General features: G+C 43.4%; 2 protein-coding genes across 3 annotated transcripts in view; one reads left to right on the top strand and one right to left on the bottom strand.

Annotated features, from left to right (window-relative positions):
- Rtn4ip1 (reticulon 4 interacting protein 1) overlaps window positions 1-21,371 on the bottom strand; it is a 65,539-nt gene extending 44,168 nt beyond the window's left edge. The window contains exons 1-4 of the mRNA XM_004660607.3: window positions 20,350-21,371; window positions 10,045-10,196; window positions 8,428-8,496; window positions 6,915-7,039 (exon numbers count right to left, since the gene is read on the bottom strand). Of these exons, the coding sequence (XP_004660664.3) occupies window positions 6,915-7,039; window positions 8,428-8,496; window positions 10,045-10,196; window positions 20,350-20,626 (623 nt within the window). The 5' untranslated portion in view covers window positions 20,627-21,371. The remainder of the gene's footprint in view (window positions 1-6,914; window positions 7,040-8,427; window positions 8,497-10,044; window positions 10,197-20,349) is intronic.
- Qrsl1 (glutaminyl-tRNA amidotransferase subunit QRSL1) overlaps window positions 20,848-23,990 on the top strand; it is a 68,496-nt gene continuing 65,353 nt past the window's right edge. For both annotated transcript variants that reach the window (XM_045154903.1, XM_045154902.1), the window contains exon 1: window positions 20,848-21,192. In XM_045154903.1, coding sequence (XP_045010838.1) covers window positions 20,863-21,192 — 330 coding nt within the window. In that variant the 5' untranslated portion in view covers window positions 20,848-20,862. The remainder of the gene's footprint in view (window positions 21,193-23,990) is intronic.

Below are 23,990 nucleotides of genomic sequence, written 5' to 3'. Positions count from 1 at the left end.
AGATGCCTCCAAACTGCCACCCGGACTAGTGGGACGTCCTGCTCTGTCCCCCATGGCAAAGGCAGTGGGACCCACATTTCACATCACCAGTTCCTTCCAAGATGCACAAACAGACAGAGGGAAGGAGTGCTTATGGAGGGGACAACCAAGTGGACAAAAGGCAGAAGCAGTGTGGCCAGAGAAGGGTTTACCAGGGAGCCAGCGAAGCTGGAGCTGCAGCCCTTCCTTACATGTGGGCCCAGCAGGAGTCCTCGATATCTATCTGTGCAGACACACGTTTGTGTAAAATCCAACAAAACTAAGATCTGCCAATCACAATCAGGTAAAATTGCTGTCTCCACTACTATACTCCCTGCATCAGCCTTCCCCTATGGGCAAGGGTAATGGATTTGACAAATAAGAAGTAGATTTCGGGCTGGAGAGATGGCTTGGTGATTAAGGCACCATGAAGCCTAAGAATCCATGTTTAATTCTCCAGGTCCCACATAAGCCAGACACACAAGGTGACTCAAGTATGCAAAGTCACACATGCGCACAAGGGGGTACACACGTCTGGAGTTTGAGTGCAATGGCTGGAGGTCCTGGTGCACCAATCCCCCCCCCCCCCGCCCTCTGTTGGGCTTGCCTCAAAACGAAGTTGATTTAGAACCAGGCATGGTGGCACACGCCTTTAATCCCAGCACTCAGGAGGCAGAGGTAAGAGGACTGCAGAGAGTTCAAGATCACCCTGAGACTACATACTGAATTCCAGGTCAGCCTGGGCTACACTGAGATCCTACCTCAAAAAAAAAGTTGATTTAGAGGTACCATGGTCCTCTTCTGTCTATGGTTTCATTTTCTGTGGTTTCAATGACCTGTATTCAACTGAGGCCCAAAAATACAAAAATGCAAAATTACAAAAATAAACACATAAATCTTAAGTAACTTCTATTATTGTGTCATATTTGTTTTATTTTTTTATTATTGTGGTTAATCTCTTACTATTTTATAAATTAAACTTTATCATAGGTATATATGTGTGGAAAATACACAGTATAGGAAGAGTTTAATATTATTGGTGGTTTTCTTGGCCTCCATTGGGGCTCAGGAGCACATCTCTTCATGAGTCAAGGGGGGGGGGGCAACCATGCGTTTCCTTTGGGCTCTGTGGAAAACACAGAGGTGATGTATAGAGGTAAATTCCTGCCAGCTGTCTAGTCAGCAGTGCTGATACTTCAGAGGGATTATGTTAGAATAAGGCCCGGATTTGGCCACTTAGCTGTGACCCCATGAGGGCAGCTGCAGTTGAATGGCAAGGCTGAGAGATTACAGCGCACTGGAGAATGAACGACTGACTTCTAACCCTCTCTGGAGAACTACCCCAGTTACTACAGGCTCATTTGCAAAACACAAAGTGTCAGGATGCAAGTTTCTACAATTCCTTTACTGAGCCCTTCCTGGGTTTGGGCCGGCAGGAAAAGCCAGAAGCAGGGGAGGGTTCATTCACATGGCATTGGCCAGACCGAGGCTCTCAACTCCCAAATCACACAACTGTTTTTTGTCTGTTTATTCTCCCCACCCCGACAAGGTACAGTCTCACTCTAGTCCAGGCTGACCTGGGACTTACAGGCTGGCTGGAAACTCACAACAATCCTCCTACCTCTGCCTTCCAAGTGGTGGATTAAAGGTGTGTGTCACTATGCCTGACATGCTTTCTAGTATTTGTATCAGAGTGAAATATAATTTTCTCAGAAAGAGATGAATTTCGGGCAGAACATGAAATAGTCAGGTACACCAGGACTCTACCAATAAAAAAAAAAAAAACCATCAAATTGTACCATATTCAAGTAAATGAGGTGCAACAATTTTACAAAATTTGATGTGAGACAGGAACTCACACTGTAGCCTAGGTTGGCCTAGAGCTCATCATGCAGCCCAGGCTGGCCTGGTGCACATTGCAATCCTACCTCAGCTTCCGGAGTGCTGAGTTTACAAACATGAGCCATCATGCCAGCCAGTGTAACAATTATTTTTAAAAGGTTCTATTCATCTTGAGAACCCTAAATTCTCTGTGTGTTCTTACATGCAAATCATGAAGAAACTAAGGCTAGGTTTTAGCTGGGGAGATGGCTCAACCACTAAAGGTGCCCAGGTTCAATTCCCAGTACTCACAAAGAGCCAGTCACAAAAGGTGGTAAAAGCATCTGGCATTTGTTAGCAATGGCAAGAGACCATGGCATGTGCGCGCGCGCACACACACACACATATACCACAAATAAATATATACTTTTGTTTTGTTTTGTTTTTGAGGTAGGGTCTCACTCTAGCTCAGGCTGACCTGGAATTCACTCTGTATTCTCAGGGTGGCCTCAAATTCTTGGTAATCCTTCTACCTCTGCCACCTGAATGCTGGAATTAAAGGCATGTGCCACTACAGTCAGTTAGATATATACTGTTTTAAAAAAAGAACAAGCTGGAGCCAGGCATGGTGGTGCACATCTTTAATCCCAGAACTTGGGAGGCAGAGACAGGTGGATCACCATGAGTTTGAGGCTACCCTGAGACTACATAGGGAGTTTCAGGTCAGCCTGGAGTAGAGTGAGACCCTACCTCAAAAAACAAAATAAATAAATAAATAAAAAGAACAAGCTGAAAACAAAGGAATAATTCTACTTGTGACTTGTTCCTTCTTGTCACCAATAGATGAACAAAACTGACAGTATTATATCTCAAGATTAACTATCACTTATGCCCAGTTGTTACAGAAACATAGTTGGGCACAAAAAAAGGAGCTAGGAACACTACTGAACCTTAGAAAGTGTCTTAATTTCAAAGAAGCTTTTCATTATAAAGAAATTGTAGCTGGGCATGGTGGTACATGCCTTAATCCTAGTATTCGGGAGGCAGAAGTAGGATGATCTCTGTGAGTTCAAGCCACCCTAAGACTACATAGTCAGCCTGGGCTACAGTGAGACCCCACCTCAAAAAACAAAACAAACAACAACAAAAAAAATCTATAAAGTTTTTCAAGATGCTGAGAAGTATTTTTGTTACTGTTATTTTCCACATCTTTAACTGGTTAGAAAATACAACTGTTTGGTAATAAACACTGACCTGCTTTGTGCGAACCAAAGTATGCCTTCTATGGTAACAGACAACAGAAGAAGAGATATTATTGCTTAGGGAAGCCAAAATATGTTGTATTAATCACAATGAATAGTCAAATTGAAAAAAATCCACTTTGGACATTGGAATCTCTGAGTTTCAGTATAACAAGATCGTACTATATAATTTCTTCATGAAAACTACTTTTAGGGCTGGAGAAATGGCTTAGCAGTTAAGGCATTTGCCTGCAAAGCCAAAGGACCAGGTTTGATTCCCCAGGACCCACGTAAACCAGATACACAAGGAGCACATGTGTCTGGAGTTAATGTGCACTGGTTTAGAGGCCCCAGTGTGCCCATTCTCTCTCTATCTGTCTCTCTCTGCTTATAAATAAATAAATAAAATTTTAAAAAATACCACTTCTAGGCTAGAGATATAGCTCATGTGATAAATTATGTATAAGGTCCAACGTTTCCATTCACAATGCATGCATGCATGCACACACATTTTGTAGTACCTTAAGGTGTTTAAATCTCATGATTATCACAAACATGTAATTAGAGAAAGAAACAGGCTATTATTATAATTTATGTGTAGTGAGTTCAGTGAACTGATATTTCTGGAACAACAAGTAACAAGTGCTATAGTCTCAATGCCTGCAATATTTGTAATGTGTCTTCCTAAATTCAGATATTTAAATATTAACCCCAGGTGATGACATGGGAAGTGTTTGGGCCATGTGGACAGAATTCTTAGGAATGGGGTTAGTGTTCCTCAAAAGGACGCCAAAAAGATGTTGGCCCCCTTCAACATGTGAGGACCAAAAGAAGGCACTGTCTGTAAACAGAAACTTGGCCCTCGCCTCAAGTCTGCTTGTATCTTGAGCCTCCAGAACTGTGAGAAATCAAATAAGTCACCAGTGTCTGGTATTTTGTCCTAGAAAGTTGAAGGGACAAAGCTACCCTTCTCACTACTACTCATAATACACATACCCTACAGGTCACTGTACACATGAGAGGTTGATGATATGAATTACTGAAGCTGTTCAATGGATTTCACCTAGTTTGGTTCACATGTATTCAGCTAATAGATCCAATCCAATATACTATATAATGGCCTTGTAAGATACAACATTATCCACTTCTCAAAGTTTTTCTCACAGTCTACAGTGTCCTACGTTTAGTAGCTCAGAGAAAACTAGCAAGAGACCAAGATGGCAGCCTGGCCACCTGGTAAGCTAGTGGCACAGAATAGGAACCAGGGCTCCAGTTTCACAGTTCCAGGCCATTATAGCCTAGGAAGACAATAACAGAGAACCAAATAATTACCCACGAAGCCCACAACAAGCTGGGAGTTCACAGTGAGGCATCCAAGGAAAAACAGTTAGATCTTCATCTCTAAGCTTTGTCTATAGTGTTCTAAAATATGTCCAGAGAACCCCAAGCCAGCAAAAGGAATGAGAGGTCCCTAAACATAATGTGCATACAGTCATGGAAGCAGAGAAAATGCAATGCTTTTGAGACAGTATGAGGGCTAAAGGACCCCAAAAGTAAACGACCTTCTCTTAGACAAATATGAGAAGTGTCCCTGGGCCTGTACAGGTCAGAAATGTCAGAAGGGAGAGTCAGGCTCTTTAAAAATTTCACTAGAAGAGAGGAATAAATACGTCTGCTCTTCTCCCTTTTCCTTTCCTGGGAGAGGAGAGAATGTAAGCAGACTGATCCTCTTCCCAGAACCGGGCATTGGGACAAACCGATTAGTTTGGATTAACCCAGCCACCCATCGGGGCTCACATAAAAGGCACTCTCAAAGGTGTCAGGGCGGGCTTCCCCATTTCTGGAAACCCTCTCTTGTCTCCTTGAGCAAGAGCTTCCTTTTCCTAAGTTCCATCTATAATAAAATATTTCTGAACCTTATCCTCTGGACTGTGGTTTTTATTTCTGTGAATTTATAAACCAAGAATCCAGAGGCCACTGACTCAGTGGAAGTTTTATGTGACTGCTGACTGAGTTTTCTCATGCCCTAACTCCTGAGTTATTGCCCACCCAAGAGCTGAGATACTTCTCCAATGCTCCAAGGCACCCCAAATTTTCCTTATCACTTTTAAGGGGAACAGAACCAAAACAATGAAACATCAATGATATTGTACAGCCTATAATCATGAAGGTCTAAAAATCTAGATGGACATTTCTACAAGGTTATAAACTAAGGCAGACCATTAGAAAAATCAGTGTCTAATTTAAATAGCATTTAACCAAAATGTCAAATTAAAAAAAGATAGCCCACAAAAGCTTAAAAAAATTAACAAGATTGATATTTAGGAAAATATTTTGCCTGAATTCTAAGAAAATGGTAGCACGTCATTAGTTGAATAGCCTTCACGATGCTTTCAGGAATTAAGCTTAAACTGTTAATGAAGGCAATGCTCTACTTCTGTGCACAAAAATGTTAAAAGTGCAATGTTTCATAATGACAGGAAAACAGAACAACATAGAGTGTGCCAGCCCGAAGTAATAAAAAAAAGAGCTGTGCTATCTTGTTATATTACCTACAGTTTTATCCCTCCTTATAATCACTGTAAATGGTTCATGGTACTTTGTTGTTTCATCCAAAACCATAATAATCAGTTTTACTCTGTTGACTTTCTAAAAGAGAATGTTCCGGCTAATATAGGGGCTACCACTTATTGACTGCCTCCCACTGTGCCTCCACCCATGCTAGGGCACAAGAACTTTAGCAGATCACCCAGCAACAAAGTGGCAGAACTTGAATATGAACTGGAAGATAACAGTCTCCCTTAAGTACAGGGAGTGTGTTCCAGAATCTCAATGAGTGCTTGACACTGCAGGGCCTGCATGTACTGTGGTGCCAAACCTGAATATACTATGTTTCTCCTTATGTGTATACACCTGTGATAAAGTTCATAAATTAGGCAAAGTAAGAAATCAACAATAACATAATAAGATAGAACACTATGAGAATGTACTGTAACAAGTTATGTGGATATGGGATTCTCCCTCTCTTTCTCAAAACAACTTACTGTACTGCACTCACCTTTTTAGACCACGTTTGGCCATGGAAGGTAAAAGCAAAGATGGGGGAGAACAACTGTACCCCTGTGGCACTTCTTGTCACTGCATGGTTGCTAACTTACAAGGGTACATTCAAGTCACAGGAGCATCAGAACTGATCTAAGGGTATCAAATACTGAGCCCAAGAGAAGCAGATTCAACAGTGCTTTGAAGCCTGTTTTTAACTGATGTTTGTAGATCTATATATAAACCTTTCAGCCAATCCAGGTAAGGGAAGAAAGCCCCTTTCACCTAGACATCATTCTTTAGACAGTACAGAGTGACTCTTAATGGTTTTAGGAATCTGATAAAAGCTATAGGTCTTTTTTCCAGAGTTTAACATATAAAATTCTGCCTGAATATAAAATATAAAAGGCCCAAGTTCCTAGACAGCCCAACTACATACCTCTATTTATTTATTTATTTATTTATTTTTGATGTAGGGTTACTCTAGCTCAGGCTGACCTGGATTTCACTATGTAGTCTCAGACTAGCCTCAAACTCAAGGTGATCCACCCATCTCAGCCTCCCCATTGCTGGGACTACAGGCATGCGCCATCATGCCCACAAGCCTCTTTTTAAATCCTCATTTGATTCATCTAAGAATCAACACAATGAAGTTTAAAAGGTGCAACACTGTCAAATGTTAGGGTAAGCGTGGTCATGTACATAATTCTAATTTCAATACTACCCTATCCGCTGCAAAGAACTAAGAGAAGAAAAGGCGGGAGGGCCAGACAATGCCATTAATCCACTTACCGTTTTCCTGTGCAATTCTTACTATTCAGGCCACCAACCTTGTTTATGGCTGACCAGGCTGTGAGAGCCACGTATGGCAAGGAGGCAGCTTGAGTATGAGTGAGTGATTTGGGCTTGTGAGAAACCTACGTAAAAAATACATAAGCAGAAACTTGCAAACCTACAAATGCAATTATGCACACCTGCCTTCAAAGGAATCTAACTATTTCCACAGATAAATTTACAGAAGTCTTCCACCAGGTTGTATTTATATCACGCCCTATTATTCCAAGATTATCTCTAAAGAATATTCTCCAAGATTGCTTAGTGGTTAAAGTACTTCCTGTGAAGCCTAAGGACTCAGGTTCAATTGCCCAGTACTCATAGAGGCCAGATGTACTACAAGGTGGTACATGCACCTGGAGTTTGTTTGCAGTGGCTGGAGGCCCTGGCATGCCCATGCTCTCTCTCTGCCTCTTCTCTTTCTCTCGCTTTCTCTCTCCCTTCCTCTCTCTCTCAAATAAATAAATAAAATACTTTTAAAGCATGTTTAAGAATATTCTCCAAATAGCTCTTTGCCTGCCTCACAGATACTCAGCTTTTTTTTTTTACACTGAGCTTCTATATTTTTATTTATTTATGAGAGAAGGAGAGAAAATGGGTAAACCAGGGCCTCCTGCTGCTGCAAACAAACTAACTCCAGACTCACATATCACTTTATGCTTTCTGTGGGTATTGGGGAATTGAACCTGAGCCAACAGGCTTCCAAACAAACTCTTTTCCTACCAAGCCATTTCCCCAGCCCAAGTTTTGAAGGCCACATTATTAGATATAGCTATTTCACTGATTATAAAAAAAGACCATATATAATGATCACTTTAGTCCTCAATCTACCCAAAGATAAATTCAAATAAACCTTGAACCCTCATAAACACATTCTAAATTTTTTTGTTGTTGCTTTTGGTTATTTGAGGTAGGGTCTTGCTCTTGCCCAGTAATTTTTTTTTAACTTTTCATTCTAATTTTTTTAAAGATAACTGCTTCTTTCACTCCTGTTTTCTGGACAGTAATCTTTACAGGCCTTTTCATTCATAAAAATACTCCTACTCTCCTCCCCGCCTCCCTTCTATACCAAATCTTCTCAGATTTAACCCTTTTCTTTCTGTTCAAATAGTCCGGTTTCCTGACTATATTTGAGTAGGCTCCTGTGTTGAAAAGTATTTAAAACAGCTTGAGACATGCATGTCTCTGTGATTAATCCATACTCTCCCTTGGGTGTATCTGGTTTATATAAGGAGAACCAAGAAGCATGGCAGCATTCCACTCACTCCAAATCCCTGCTCCATGAGACAAAGATGATTGTTTTGGCAGGCAGTGATAATAAATGATACCAAATACTTTTTTAATCTTTCAAAATCTCCTATTCCTTATTTTAGTCACAAAATTGCCTATTAAACACGAACTCAATCTGAAAAACCACCACTAATCTCAGAGCGACCTGTCAGGCTACACATGTCCACAGACAGCGAGTTACCTCATTTCCACTGACTACAACAAACTCTGACAGAGTGCCTTGTTTCCACGGAGGAACTGCAGCCCAGACCTGAAACACAGACATATGACTTCATTAGAGACAGAGGTTGCTTCTGACCAAGGTAAGCATGAGGGTGTTCCCCAACACATGTCAACCCTACAAAGTCTCCTCCTATAGCCTAGGCTGGCCAGAAACTCACAGTCCCCCAGCTTCCGACTCCTGGGTGCTGGGATTACAGGCACATATAAGCACCCCCAGCTAGCTGTGGGACTCTTACAGATAGTGTGGCTTCCTTATCTGTAGTGTGAGCCTAACTATGCCTAACTCATAGGGATTATACAAAGCAATCAGGACACTGCTGTCACTGTGAGCTCACTACATAATCTCTTGGCATAAATGTTCAAAGTGACATAAGATTATACCAAACTTTTGGTATTTTAAAACCAGCTAACCCATCAAGTAGAAATTATCATTTAAAGACTTTAAGAGGGCTGGAGAGATGGCTTAGCAGTTAAGGCCCTTACCTACAAAGCCCAAGGACCCAGGTTCAATTCCCCAGGACCCACATAAGCCACATGTACAAGGTGGCACATGCATTTGGAGTTCATTTGCAGCAGCTGGAAGCCCTGGGGCACCCATTCTGTTTCTCTATGTACCTCTTTTTCTCTCTCAACTAAATAAATATAAATTCTTTAACAAAAATAAAGTAGTTTTGGGCTGGAGAGATGGCTTAGTGGTTAAGCACTTGCCCGTGAAGCCTAAGGACCCTGGTTCGAGGCTCGGTTCCCCAGGACCCACATTAGCCAGATACACAAGGGGGCGCACGCATCTGGAGTTCGTTTGCAGTGGCTGGAGGCACTGGCGTGCCCATTCTCTCTCTCTATCTGCCTCTTTCTCTCGATCTGTCGCTCTCAAATAAATAAATAAAAATTAAAAAAAAAGAAAAGAAAAATAAAGTAGTTCCAATCCTTTATATGGAAAAGTCTAGTGATGCTTAAGTAGCTAGAAAACTCAAGTACAAGCTAGGTGGGGCAGCTCAGGGCTGCGATCTCAGTCCCAGGAAGCTGAGGCACTGCTGAGGCACGTAAGCCCAGGCCACACTGTGAGTCTCTGTCTCAAAACCCATGGTAGAAAGCCAAGAAAATGAGGGTTCTGGTCACAGGCCAGTCAGTATGCTTCCTGGAATGACCGGAAGAGGGCTGCCGGCACAGCACATACTTCCAAAAGAAGGAGGATGACATCGCATGTCTAGAAAAGGGATGACGGCCTTGGAAGTCGGGCTGGTAATCTAGCATTTGCGAGGTGGAGTCTGAAGAATCAGGAATTCAAGATCATTCTTTGCTATACATCAAGTTTAAGGCTAGCCAGTATCAGATAAAAGAAAGAGAAAGGGAGGAAGGAGGGGAGAGAGGGAAGAAGGGAGGGAGGGAAGGAGGGGACAGGAGGGAAGGAGGGGATGAGAGGGAAGAGGGGGACAAGAGGGGAGGAAAGGGGAAGGGAAAAGAAAGGAGTACATTGGAAAGAAGGGGGAAGGGGAGGAGAAAGGAAAGGGACCAGTAAAGGAGGAGGGGGATAACAAAGGCAAGGCAAGGAGAAAAGAGACAAGGATTAACTCACCTCATCTCCAGGCTTGAAATACTTTACATCGAGCCCACACTCCATCACCACACCAGAAACATCCCGACCCAGGGTCAGAGGAAATTCCTCTCCTTTGATTCTTATGTGTAGGGGATCCCGCTTCATGTTCAAAGCTGCCGCTCCATACCCACCTGTAAAACACAACTGATCTAGCTGTCCCTTCCAAAGAGCCAGAAGGACTTTAAAATGACCAGGGGATTCTCAAGGCATGGACTATAAAGCAAATAGCCACCACACAGCAAAGCATAAAAACATAAGTGCTGTTCATTCAAGAAAATTTCTCATTTCTCATGGCCTAGAGGGATGGCTTAGTGGTTAAGAAGCTGCCCCCCTCACCCCCTGCCCTCTCTGCCTCTTTCTCTCCTCAAATAAAAAAAGAAAAAGAGAATTACTCAGAAGGTAGGTATGGTAGTGCACATCTTTAATCCCAGCAGTTGGAAGGTAGAGGCAAGAGGATTGCCATGAGTTTGAGGCCAGCCAGAGACTACATAGTGATTTCTAGGACAGCCCAGGCTAGAATGAGATCCTACCTCAAAAACAAAAACAAACAAAAAAAATTACTCAGAGAAGACAGTAGTAGAGGCTAAGAAGCTAGAAAGGGGTGATAAGGGGCTAGAGATGGCTTAGCGGTTAAGGCGCATGCCTGTGAAGCCTAAGGACCCAGGTTCAATTCTCCAGGTCCCATATAAGCCAGATGCACATGGTAGTGCATGTGTCAGAGGCCCTGGCATGCCCATTCTCTCTCTCTCTCAAACAAATAAATCAATTTTTAAAAGGGGAGTGGGTGAAGGGATTGCTTAGCAGTTAAAGCGTTTGCCTGCTAAGCCAAAGGACCCAGGCTCGATTTCCCAGGACCCACGTTAGTCAGATGAACAAGGGGGTGCATGTGTCTGGAGTTCATTTGCAGTGGCTGAAGGCCCTGGAGCACTCTCTCTCTTTCTCTGTCAAATAAATACATATAAAATATAAAAAAACAAACAAACCAGAAAGGGGTTATGAGGGAAGAGGGAGAGGGGAGGACTTAAGGGGAGGGTATTGTAGATATTGTAAGTGGAGGGTCAGATTACTAGAAGTGGAATGGTCTAAGTGGGATCAGGGGAAGGAAGGGAGGGAGGGGGGTTAATCAAAATTTAAGATGTTATGAATAAGCCATATGGAAACCTATTTCTTTGCTAGCCAATAATATATATGTTAGAGAGAGAATGGGCAGAAGTATCCTGTGGATGTGGATAATGGTGCAGAAGTGCCAGGGGTAGGATACCTTCCAGTGGGTTGGTGACCAGGGAGGACCCCAATGCCTCGAAAACATCACAGGCCATTGCCAAGGGTTGTGGTTACCCACCAGAACTAGATAGTAAGACCCTACTACTGAGAATTCCACATGCTTGGGCTGCAGGTCACTGAGAAATCAAGACAGAAAGAAGGAATACAATGGAGGATGAGTTTGGGACAGGTAAAATGGGAGTAGAGAGTGGGAATAGTCATGGTTATTGTCTTGACTTATGGAAGCTGTCACCAAAAAGATTTTTTTAATACTGTTTTATTTACTTATTTGAGAGGAAGAGAGAGAGAAGAGGCAGATAGAAAGAGAATGAGTGTCAGGACCTTCAGCCACTGCAAATGAACTCCATATGTATGCACCACCTTGTGTATCTGGCTTTATGTGAGTACTGGAGAATAGAACCTGGGTCCTTTGGCTTTGCAGGCAAATGCCTTAACTGCTAAGCCATCTCCCCAGTCCAATAAAAAGATTTTTTTTTAACAAAACTATTCAGAAAGTCACAATCATCTATTAAACTAAAAATCATGGTTGCTCAAAATTTCTTTGAAACTCACACAATGAATCTGTCTTCAGAACCTTTAGCATTGTCTTTATTTATTCTGTTTTTTATTTATTTGCACATAGTAGAGTGGGCATGACTTCTTGCCTCTGTGCAAATGAACAGTCTGGCTTACGTGGGCAGTTTGAAAATTGAACCCTGGTTGACAGCCTTTACAAGCCAACACCTTTAACTTCTAAGCATTTTGTGAAGCAGGGTCTCACTCTAGCTCAGGTTGACCTAGATAGATAGAACTCACTCTAGAGCCCAGGCTGGCCTTTAACACTCAGCAATCCTCCTACCTTGGCCCCCCAAGTACTGAGATTAGAGGTGTACACCACTCATGCTGGCTCTGTTAATTTATTGTATGCATAAATACTTTTTTAGACAGCGTCCATACTATGTAATTCAGGTTGCCTTTGACTTGGAATCCTCCTGCCTCAGCTTCCTGGGGTTACAGGTATATGGAACACACCTGGCTCATTCACAAACAAAGACATTTAGTGTCAAATCTGGTAAGGAAGGCAAATACTAATGCTATTTCATGTTAAGAAAGAAGAGCTGGAGAGATGGTTTGGCGGTTAAGATACTTGCCTAAAAAAGTAAAGGACCTACATTGAATTCCCCACGTACGCCAGATGCACAAGGTGGCGCATGCATCTGGAGTTCATTTGCAGTGGCTGGAGGCCATGGCGCACCCATTCTCAATCTCTCTGTGTCTCTCTACCTCTTTTTCTCTCTTAAACAAATAAAAAAAAAAAACTTTTTTTTTTTTTTGTCTTTTAGTTTTTTGAGGTAGGGTCTTACTCTAGCCCAGGCTGACCTGGAATTCACTATGGAGTCTCAGGGTAGCCTTGAACTCACGGCAGTCCTCCTACCTCTGCCTCCCAAGTGCTGGGATTAAAGGCATGCACCACCACATCAGGCATAAAAATAAAACATTTTTTAAAAGAAATGCATAAGTATGTAATACTGGCACTGTCTATGAGTAGTAAGCATCATCTCCTAAAAGTCTTTCTAGAAAACTGCATTGCAATAAGTGCAAAGATTCCTGAGTGGAAAAGAGCCACTGAACTTCATCTGGTCAGATATGTTTAATTGGGTCAACTGCTTTACCATACTTCTTATTTTTAAGAAATGTTACATAAGGGCTAGGGATAAAACTCAGTCAGTAAAGTGCTTGCCTTATGAGCTTTAAGAACTTGAGTTTGATCCCAAAACTAATATAACAAAAGTAGGGTGTGGTACATGCTTGTAATCTCAGCTCTGGAGAGGTGGAGACAGCCTGGAGTTTACTGACCAGCCAGTCTAGCGTACTTGTCAAATCCCAGGCCAGTGAGAGATCTTGTCTCAAAAAATGGTGGACAGTGACTGAGAAATGACACCCAGGGATGGCCTCTAGCCTAAATACACACACACACAATTATTTACATAAATATTAGCTAAATACAGTTGAAATATTCTTGTATTTTATAATATTTTGGTTAAGGTAAACTAGCCACTCTATCTGCAATGTCTGAAGTCGAAGTAGTAGCTAGGCATATGGTGCAGTTCTATAATTCTAGGTACTGGGGAGGCTGAAGCAAGAGCCACACATGCAAGGCGGGCCTGGGCTACCAAATAAGTCTAAGGACAGCCTGGGGAACTTAGTGGACTGACTCAAAATAAAAAGTGAAAACAGGGCTGGAGAGATAGCTCAATGGTTAAAAGCTCTTGCTTGCAAGGGCTGAAGGCCTGGGTTCAATTCCCCAGAACTCACGTTAAACCAGATACACAGAGTGGCACATGCATCTGGAATTCCTCTGCAGTGGTAGGAGGCCCTGGTGCACCCATATTCACCTGCTCTCTTTCTTTCAAAAAAAATATTTAAAAAGCCAGGTGAGCCGGGCGTGGCGGTGCACACCTTTAATCCCAGCACTTGGGAGGCAGAGGTAGGAGGATTGCAGTGAGTTCCAGACCACCCTGAGACTACATAGTGAATTCCAAGTCAGCCTGAGCTACAGTGAAACCCTACCTCAGAAAACCAAAAAAAAAAAAAAAAAAGAGCCAGGTGAGGTGGTGGATACCTTTAATCCCAGCACTCAGGAGACAGAGGTAAAAGAATCACTGTGAGTTCGAGGACACCCTAAGACTACACAGTGAATTCCAGGCCAGCCTGGGCTAGAGCAAGACCCGATCTTGAAAAACCAAATATATATATATATATATATATGAGAACTGGATGAACCCTAACATACCCAAAACTGTAGGTTCAATCCCAGTATCACCAAAAAGAAGGTGAGAGAGGGAAGAATCCAGTAAAATGACTTTTTTTTTTCTTTTTATGAGAGAGTGCACATACGTGCATGCAAGCAAGACAGAGAGAGAAAGAGCAAGAAATGGTATGCCAGGGCCTCCAGCGACTACAGTTGAACTCCAGACTCATGTGCCACTTTGTGTGCCTGTGTGACCTTGTACGCATGCTATCGCCTGGCTTGTGTGGGTTCTGGAGTGTGTGAACCTGGGTCCTTAGGCTTTGCAGGCAAGCACCTGAACCACGAAGCCACCCTTCCAGCCCTAAAATGACTTTTCAAAGACATAAAACATTATCATTCTTTCTTTTACCCAACATATTTCTGCTATTCTGATTTTTTTTTTTTCAAGGTAGTGTCTCTCTATAGCCTAGGCTTACCTGGAATTCACTATGCGGTCTCAGGGTGGCCTAGAACTCACAGTGATCCTCCTACCTCTGCCTCCCAAGCTCTGGGAATAAAGGTGTGCGCCTCCACGCCGGGCTATTCTGACATTGGGCTATTCTGACATTTTTGCTGATAGGAGCCCCAAGACAGCTACCCTGTCTACCTTACCACTGTCGTGGACCAATTCCTACCTACTGCGAATGTCTTACCTATAGCATATGCATGTCCTACCCACAGTGCATGTATGTTCTACTCACAGTACATGTATGTCCCACCTACAGCGTATGTATGTCCAACCTACTGTGCATGTGTGATCTACTTACAGTGTATGTTTGTCCTACCCCCAGTGCATGTATGTCCCACTACAGGGCATGTCTTGAATCACTAACCACTCTGTTAAGTCTCCTCTTGCCCCTCGTCCCTCCCAGGAAGCAGCACAGCACTATCTTGAAGGACACCAACCCAGCAGAGGAGCCTGAGAAGGCCTGTCTGGTCAAGAAAGAGGTGTCTTGAAAGCCAAGCCAGAAGCTCCCTGAGAGGCAAAATGCTGCTGACAGAGATGTTTTTCAAAGAAGTTTAAAGCAGCTGAATACAACCAACATTCTTCTGTTGACCTTGATAGTGGTTGCTATGGTTTATGTGCTTAAGAAACATCTGGGTGTGGTGGTACACGCCTTTAATCCCAGCACTCAGGAGGCAAAGGTATGAGGAGCACTGTGAGTTCGAGGCCACCCTGAGACTCCATAGTGAATTCCAGCTCAGCGTGAGCTAGAGTGAAACCCTACCTCGGAAAATGAAAACAAAACAAAACACAAAACAAAAAACAATTCGGAAACAGCGGGCGTGGTGGTGCACACCTTTAGTCCCAGCACTTGGGAAGCAGAGGTAGTAGAATCGCTGTGAGGTCGGAGCTACCCTGAGACTACAGAGTGAATTCCAGGTCAGCCTGGGCTTCAGTGAGACTCTACCTGGGGGGGGGGGGGGGGGCGGAGGAGAAGAGAGAATGGAAACAAGGGACTGTGGAATTCTTTTCCACAGGAGTGTCAGAAAAGGCAGCAGGAAAAAATGGTGCAGAAGCTGGGGAAGCAACTGAGACAGAGGCAGGAATTTCCAGTAGCATCTTTTTCTCATTTTTAAAAAATATATATACATTTTTTTTTCTTTTTTGGTTTTTCAAGGTAGGGTCTCATTCTAGGCCAGACTGACCTGGAATTCACTATGTGGTATCAGGGTGGCCTTGAACTCATGGTGATCCTCCTACCTCTACCTCCTGAGTGCTGGGATTAAAGACATGTACCACTAAGCCTGGCTATATGTATTTTTTTCCAAATTTTTATTTTATGTATTAATGTGGCATGTCAAAATTCAGTTGTTGCAAAACTGAACAAAAGGTTTCAGTCCTTTCCAAGGTCCTGAGCTAGCAGCTCAAATTATTTTGAATTTAATTCATTTTCTTGGTAACCCTAACATACTAATATATCAAATGTAGCCCCTGTGAGCTGTACTATCTAATCTCACCCCAACCAAGAATGTAGCTAGCTAGTAGTTGGAAACTCAGAACCTGCTGAGTAATATAAATGAACAGGGTTTGAGAAGCATCCCTGTAGGACATGGCACTGCTTATCTATATTCTTGGAAAGTAAACGCAGGAAGACCAGGAGTTTAAGATCATCTTCCACTATGTTAAGACTCACTCTCAAAAAAAAACAAACATCATCTCACAAGTTGAGCTACTTGGAAAATCTTAAGTCAGTTATCAGCTTCAAAGACCAAGCCCATCAAAAGAAACCAAATTTTGTTGTAATAACGCCATTGGGTATATTCTTTTCTACTTTTGAAATTATTCATTGCTTTATACTGTCTTCCAGCACAAAATGGCTGTGATCTTCATGGCCTCACAGTGGCTGACACTGCCTAGATAGAAGATAGAGGAGACTAGCTGGCGAGAAGAAGGGATTCAGTGGAGGAGGCATTCAGGACAGGAAAGAGGGAAGGTGGTGGGAGGAGACCTCTGCCTGTATGTACAGAGGTCATCAATAAAGTTTTAAATATTTACTGTTTTAGCCATTTCTATGATTTATTATTTTATGTCCAACAGTGGTCAACCACAGAAAAGCATCTAGCCTTCATTTTTCAATATAGGCATGTCTCTTGCTTCCTTGTCAGGGGAATAACTGTTCCTAAAAGTTTACAATCTTCTACTCATTATTTGATTTCCCCATGCTACAATTTCAGACATCCTCTGCAACAGCAATAACACTTTCTCAAAAATAACCCATGGGCAAGAGGAAAACTTGCGAATAATATTTCCCAACCAAGCCATAAAACACTAAACTGTCTCAAAAATGCTCTAGAAAAGTAAAATATGTGACAATATTATATTAAACAGCAGTCAAGAAAAAGAAAGTCGAGTCATTCTACTGAAATAAAAATGTTCAACACAAACTGTGCACATGCATCTTGTAAAACAAAATTACATGCAAGCCCGCTGCAGAAAAAGAATAAAGAATAATGGAAAACACCTGCCCAACTAGTAGCAATTATCATGTCAGAGCAAACACGCAGGCTGAGGGATTTAGCTCAGTAGTAAAGCCCAAGGCTCTGCCTACGTTCAGCCCCCAACCAGCACTGGGTATGTGGGGAAGGGGGGAAATATCTTTTTTTTTTCCATTTTCTGAATTTTGGAGATCAGATCTCACTGTGTATCCCGGCTCAATCCAATCCAGGCTAGCTAGCCTTGAACTTGAAAACCTCCTCACCCATTCTCTTCAGTTACTTATGTGGCTTTTCAACTCATTCTTTAAGCTTGAGTCAGTATCCCAGACTGGCCTCAAACTCACTATGCAGCTGAGGATAACCTTAAGCTTTATTTATTTTGGTGGTGTGTGTGTGGGGGGGAGCTGACCTGGAACTCACTCTGTAGCCCCAGGCAACCCTCAAACTACCTCAGCCTCTTAGGGCACTGGGATTAAAGGTGTGCCCATCATGCCTCTCCCCCTTCCCCACAAATAAAGAAAAAAGTAAGCCGGGCATGGCGGTGCACACCTTTAATCCCAGCACTCAGGAAGAAGAGGTAGGAGGATGGCTGTGAGTTTGAGACTACCCTGAGACTACATAGTGAATTCCAGGTCAGCCTGGGCCAAAGTGAGACCCTACCTTGAAAAAAAGAAAAAGAAAAACAGTAAAAAACAGTAAAAAAGTTAAAATAAAATATTTTACATTGATTGATTGCAGGGTGTGAGAGACAGAATGAGAGAGAGACAGATGGGCATGCTAGGGCCTCTTACCACTGCAAACTAACTTCAGATGCATGTGCCACTTGCTGCATCTGGATTTATGTGGGTACCTGGAAGTAGAACCCAGGCCATCAGGTTTTGCAAGTAAGCACCTTTAACCACTGAGCCACCTCTCCAGTCCCTAATAAAAATACTTTTAAAAAATGAAGGAGGGGGGCTGGAGAGATGACTTAGCGGTTAAGCGCTCGCCTGTGAAGCCTAAGGACCCCGGTTCGAGGCTCGGTTCCCCAGGTCCCACGTTAGCCAGATGCACAAGGGGGCGCACGCGTCTGGAGTTCGTTTGCAGAGGCTGGAAGCCCTGGCGCGCCCATTCTCTCTCTCTCTCCCTCTATCTAGCTTTCTCTCTGTCTCTGTTGCTCTCAAATAAATAAATAAAATATTTTTAAAAAATGAAGGAGGGGGCTGGAGAGATGGCTTAGCAGTGAAGACATTTGCCTGCAAAGCCAAAGGACCTCAGTTGAATTCCCCAGGACCCATATAAGCCAGATGTACAAGAGGACGCATGCATCTGGAGTTCGTTTGCCGTGGCTGGGGCCCTGCCAGCCCATACTCAGTCAGTCTGTCTGTCTGTCTCTCTCTGCTTGCAAATAAATAAATAAATATTAGCTATTAAGGCGCTTGCCTGCGAAGCCTAACAACTCATGTTTGAATCTCCAGGTCCCATGGAGCCAGATGCATAGTGACACAAAGTGTGCAATGTTGCATGTGCACACTAGGGGCTCACACACATCTGGGGTTCATTTGCAGTGGCTGAAGGCCCTGGTGCACCCATTCTCTCTCTCTCTCTCTCTCTCTCTAAATAATAATATATATAGTGCTGGGCATGGTGGCGCATGTCTTTAATCCCAGCACTTAGGAGGCAGAGGTAGAAGGATAGCCATAAGTTCGAGGCCACCCTGAGAATACATAGTGAATTCCAGGTCAGCCTGGACTAGTGAGAGACCCTACCTCAAAAAACAAGACATCTATCTATCTATTTATCTATCTATCTAGATATATATAGTGCTTCTAAGTTTTGTCAATATTCCCCTTCCCAAAAGAGATTAGGATGGTATTAATCCAATTTAGAATGGCATATAACAGGAAAATATATTTTAACTGAACGTAATAGCAGAAATGAGGAAAACATCATGACCATATCCTTGAGTTCGAGCCTAGAGTTCTGTTCCGTTGCTTTGTCCTCTGGACCAACAACAGAAGCTGTGACTAATGGGAAAGCAGGGAGGATAGGGTTACATTCAGATGCAGGCTGGGCTGGTGATGCACATCTTTAATCCCAGCACCGGGGAGGCTGAGGTAAGATAATCACTGTGTGTTTGAGGCCAGCATGGACTAGACTGAGTTCCAGGTCAACCAGGGCTAGATTGGCACCCTGCTTCAAAAAAAAAAAAAAAAAAAAATCAAATTCTGAACTGGAGTGGAAACATCACAGCATCACGGGACCTCTGAAACCTGTGCTGGAACTTTAGATTACCAGCTACTAGAAGTGCACCAGCAAATTCGCTGTACACACTACTTTCCAGTTTCCAGTCCTAATTTACTTTTTTTTTTTTTTTTTTCAAGGTAGGATCTCACTGAAGCCCAGGTTGACCAGGAATTCATTAAGTAGTCTCAGAGTGGCCTTGAATTCCCAGTGATCCTCCTACCTCTGCCTCTCAAATGCTGGGATTAAAGGCATGTGCCAATAAGCCCTGCCTGATATACATGTTAAGGCAAACATGTAAACAATCAAACATACTTTATGAAAAATTAAAGTACAGCCTGGTCTTTGCAACTTCAAAAGATTTGGAAATAATATTTACAGAGAATAGCTAAATGACTCCTTGGTGTCAACCAAAACGTAGTTAAGTAATTTTTTTTTTAAACTGCAAACAAGATCAAGTTGGCGCACATCTGTAATCCCTGCACTGGATAAGCAGGCAGGGAGAAGGAGGAGATCGAGCTGGAGGCCTTCCTGAGAGGGATATACAGTGTGTTTGAGGCCAGCTTGGGCTATATAGACATTGTTTCAGAACGAAACAAACAAAAGACCCACACAAAACAAAATAAAAACACATGTATGCCAAATGCAATTCTGATTTACAAAAAGAAAAAAAAAAAATCTTTGGGGCTGGAGAGATTTCTCAGTGGTTAAAGGCGCTTGCTTACAAGGCCTGGCAGCCCAGGTTTGGTTCCCAGTATCCACATAAAGGCGGATGCGCAAAGTGGTGCATTCATCTGGAGTTCTTTTGCAGTGCAAATGCGCTGGTGGACACATTCTCATTGCCTCCTTCTCTGCTTGCAAAGGGGAATCATAAATCTTTTTTTTAAAATGTCTTTTGAAAACTTACTTCTCCAGCAGGGTATAGTGGCTTATGCCTATAATCCCAGTACTAGGAAGGTTGAGGTAGGAGTTCAAGGCCAGCCTGGGCAGAGTGAGTTCTATGTCAGCCTTTACCAGAGGGAGACCCTGACTCAAAATAACAAAGGAAAGAAAGAAAGAAAACTTACTTCTCATATTAACATCTATAGGATTTACACTGGCAGCATGGACTTTGATAATGACTTCATTTGGATAGTGTATGACAGGTAGCATCATGTTCTGCGTGAATCGAAGGACGTCGTTCTTCCCATATTTATCTATCACCCAGGCGGGCATGACACTGCTTCTTGCAGAGGTCGTCCTAATCTTTCTATGGGAGGGTGTCTGCACAACTCGGCGTCTCCAGAAGCAAGCCTCAGTGCATGCATTTCTTCTACGAATACAGGTCTTCAAAACCTCCATCATGAACTGTGGTGGAAACGCGTCCTCCAACAAAGTGCAGGACCGGGATCAAACTCACTCTTCAACTCGGTCAAATCCTGCCAAACACACTGGTCACTTTCAACCCTGAGCAATAGGAAGCAAACTTCAGGAAGACCATGCACTTGCTAATCTCTCCGCACCAGAAATGCGCCAATTAACAGAACAGTCAGCGCTGGGTCCATGCTTACACTCCCCACGACCCTTGAAAAGAAAAAACAATGACAAGCCGTGGGCTGGACCAGCAATCTCAAGGCCAAGTAAGAAGCTTCGGGGTTCCCGTCTCCGCCCGGCCCACGGTCTCCTTGCCTGTCAGCGCGCCTTGCCGCTGGGGAGGCTGTGCAGCGCCAGCCAATCGTGTGCCAGGATCTTTGCCTCGGTCTGAAATTCGACCTATCGAAACGCTCGGTGTTGAAGCCCTCGCTGACGGCCCAAGATGGCTGCGCCCATGTAATGCCGGGGCCGACGTTGACCTCTCTGCTCACCAATCGCCTGGCCCCGGTGTCGACCGGCTGAACACGAGCATTATGCTGGGCCGGACTCTCCGAGAAGTGAGTGGAGTTGGACCGGGGTGGCGGGGATCGGGGGGATCCCGGGAGGGCGGAGACATTCGCGGACTCCGGCTGTCTAGGAGTCCCCGGGCCTGTCCCGAACACACACGACTTGGTCCCGCCTAGGTCACCTTGGTTCTTGAACTGCTTGGGGGCGAACCGTTTGGTACTTAAGCTCTGCTCGCCATCCCCATCCGCATCCGCATCCCCAGGAGTGAGGACCACTGCGGAGGAGAGCTCTGCGCGCGGAGGCGTGGCGTAGAAGCGTTCATCTGTCCGGCGCTCTGGATTTGCTCAGGCCTCGGTCCCATAGAGGAAGGTTTCTTTGACTGGGCATGGGCATAAGGGGCATTTCAATGTGGTGCGGTTTGCACTCAGCGTCCCAGCCAATTTGGAGCATGCAAAAAAACTCAGATGAATAATTGGTGTCTTATTATTTTTTTAAAAAGTAGTCATTCTCTAACTTCAGTTACCACCAAGGTACTGTGATACCCTACACCTTCACACTTCGACATCATTTTTTTTTCAAAAAAAATTTTTATTAACAACTTAAGTGATTATAAAAAAATATCCCATGGTAATACCCTCCCTCCCCCCACTTTCCCCTTTGAAATTCCATTCTCTCCATCTCAATCAGTCTCTCTTTTATTTTGGTGTCATGATCTTTTCCTCCCATTATGATGGTCTTGTGTAGGTAGTGTCAGGCACTGTGAGGTCATGGATATCCAGGCTATTTTGTGTCTTGGGGGAGCACGGTGGCTCTTACATTCTTTCTGCCACCTCTTCTGCAATAGACCCTGAGCCTTGGAAGATATGATAGAGATATTCAAGTACTGAGCACTCCAGTCACTTCTTTCTAGTACCATGATGCCTTCTGAGTCATCCCAAGGTCACTGCCATCTGAAAAGAGAAGATTCTCTACCAAAAGTGAGAGTAGCATTAATATAAGGGTATGAACATTAAGAGAAGTGCTTAGTGGGCAGTTTGATAAGCATAGTATATACATTTTAGCCAGACAGCAGCAGATGTTACTCCCCTAGGGCTCATGACTACACCTATTTTAAGTTTTCAGTATCAGGGATGTATTCCCTCCCATGGAGCAGGCCTCCAGTCCAATTAGAGGGCAGTTGGTTTCCACCACAACAAACGTGCCACTGTTGCACCCATTGGCTCATTTGGCCTGGTGGTCAAATATAAGGCTTACAGTGTCCACTGTTGAGTATCTTCACTGGTGTTTTCTCTTTCTCCCATTGAATTGCATGCAGAATGGCTTCTTCCAGCTTTCTGTTAGCTGGTCTATGTGGAGGAGGTTATCAGCTCTTTTCCAGCAGGATTTCTCAGTGGCCTTGCAGCCCGAGTATGTGGAGTCTTCAGCAATAGGGTATCTATTTCTGGTGGGAAATCAAGGGCCTTGGCAATGGCCTGTAATGTTTTGGGGGCATCAAGGACCTCCCTGGCCAACAACTCACTGGAAGTTATTGGACATCATTTTTGAACCCTAGACTACCCAGCTTTGAAGTATGGGTAATGACCCTATATGAAAGCATATGACTTGAATATGGGATTAGCGAAAATTTTGATAATGGTGAAAGGTTTCTGAAAGGGAAGTGAGCAAAGTTAATTCAAAATCAAATCCATTATGAGCCCATCACGTTCACCCCTGTTGCAGCTACTGCAGCCCTGGTTCTGAATACACATGTGCACACGCCCCCAACAGATGCTGCCCGAAACACTTCACCTCAGAGATCTTTCAGCTCAGGTTGAGACTATTGTATGTTATAAATTAGTTTTTTTTTTTTAACTTTGTGTATGTTTTCTGCTCTTATAGAAACATAATTGTTTAATTGCAGAAAGCAAAAATAATATTTTCCTGCCATTAATCCTTAACAAGTAAGTATTGGGTTAGTGTATCTTTGGATTGTATTGTATTGGGGTGCTTTAAAAACTTATTTATTTGAGAGTGAGATAAAAAGAAAGGCAGATAGAGAGAATGGGTGTGCCAGGGCCTCCAGCCATGGCAAAGAAACTCCAGAGACATGTGCCATTTTGTGCATGTGGTTTTACATGGGTGCTGGGGAATTGAACCTTGGCCATTGGGATTTGCTAGCAGGTGCTTTTAACCACTGAACCATCTCTCCAGCCCTTGATTTCCTTCTATCTTTTATATTTTTACATGAGACTTTCTTGTAATCCAGGATGGTCTTGAACTCACTATTGACTTTGGACTCCTGATCCTCCTGCCTGTACCCTCAGAGTGCTAGAATAGGTGTAAGCCATCACACCTCAGTTTTGTGGTGCTATGAATGAAACCCAGGATTTCATGCAACTGAGCCACATCCCCAGCTCCAGAATTCTTGCTTTTAAAAATTGCTGTTTAGGGCTCAGTGGTTAAGACGCTTGCAAAGCCTAAGGACCCAGCTTTAATTCCACAGTACCCACTTTTGCCAGAAACACAAGTTGGCACATTCATCTGGGGTTCATTTGCAGTGGCTCGAGGCCCTAGTGTGCTTATTCTTTCTTTCCTCTCACTCTCTTTTCTCTTTCTCAAATAAACCAATAAGTTGTTTGAAGCCAGGTGTGGTGGTACACGCTTTTAATCTCAGCTCTCAGGAGACTGAGGTAGGAGGACCACTGAGTTTGAGGCCAACCTGGACTACAGAGTTGAGTTTCAGGTCAGCCTGGGTAGAATGAGACCCTACCTCAAAGACAGCAACAACAAATGTTTGAGTGAAACAAGTTTGTGAAATGGCCCTAAACATACTTTGGCACATATATATTTGCAAACAGAGAGGGGGAGC

Source organism: Jaculus jaculus, chromosome 7 (assembly GCF_020740685.1).
Source record: "Jaculus jaculus isolate mJacJac1 chromosome 7, mJacJac1.mat.Y.cur, whole genome shotgun sequence".
Lineage (NCBI taxonomy): Eukaryota > Metazoa > Chordata > Mammalia > Rodentia > Dipodidae > Jaculus > Jaculus jaculus.
The sequence above is the reverse complement of the archived record's forward strand: the minus strand, read 5'-3'. Positions and strand labels throughout refer to the sequence as shown.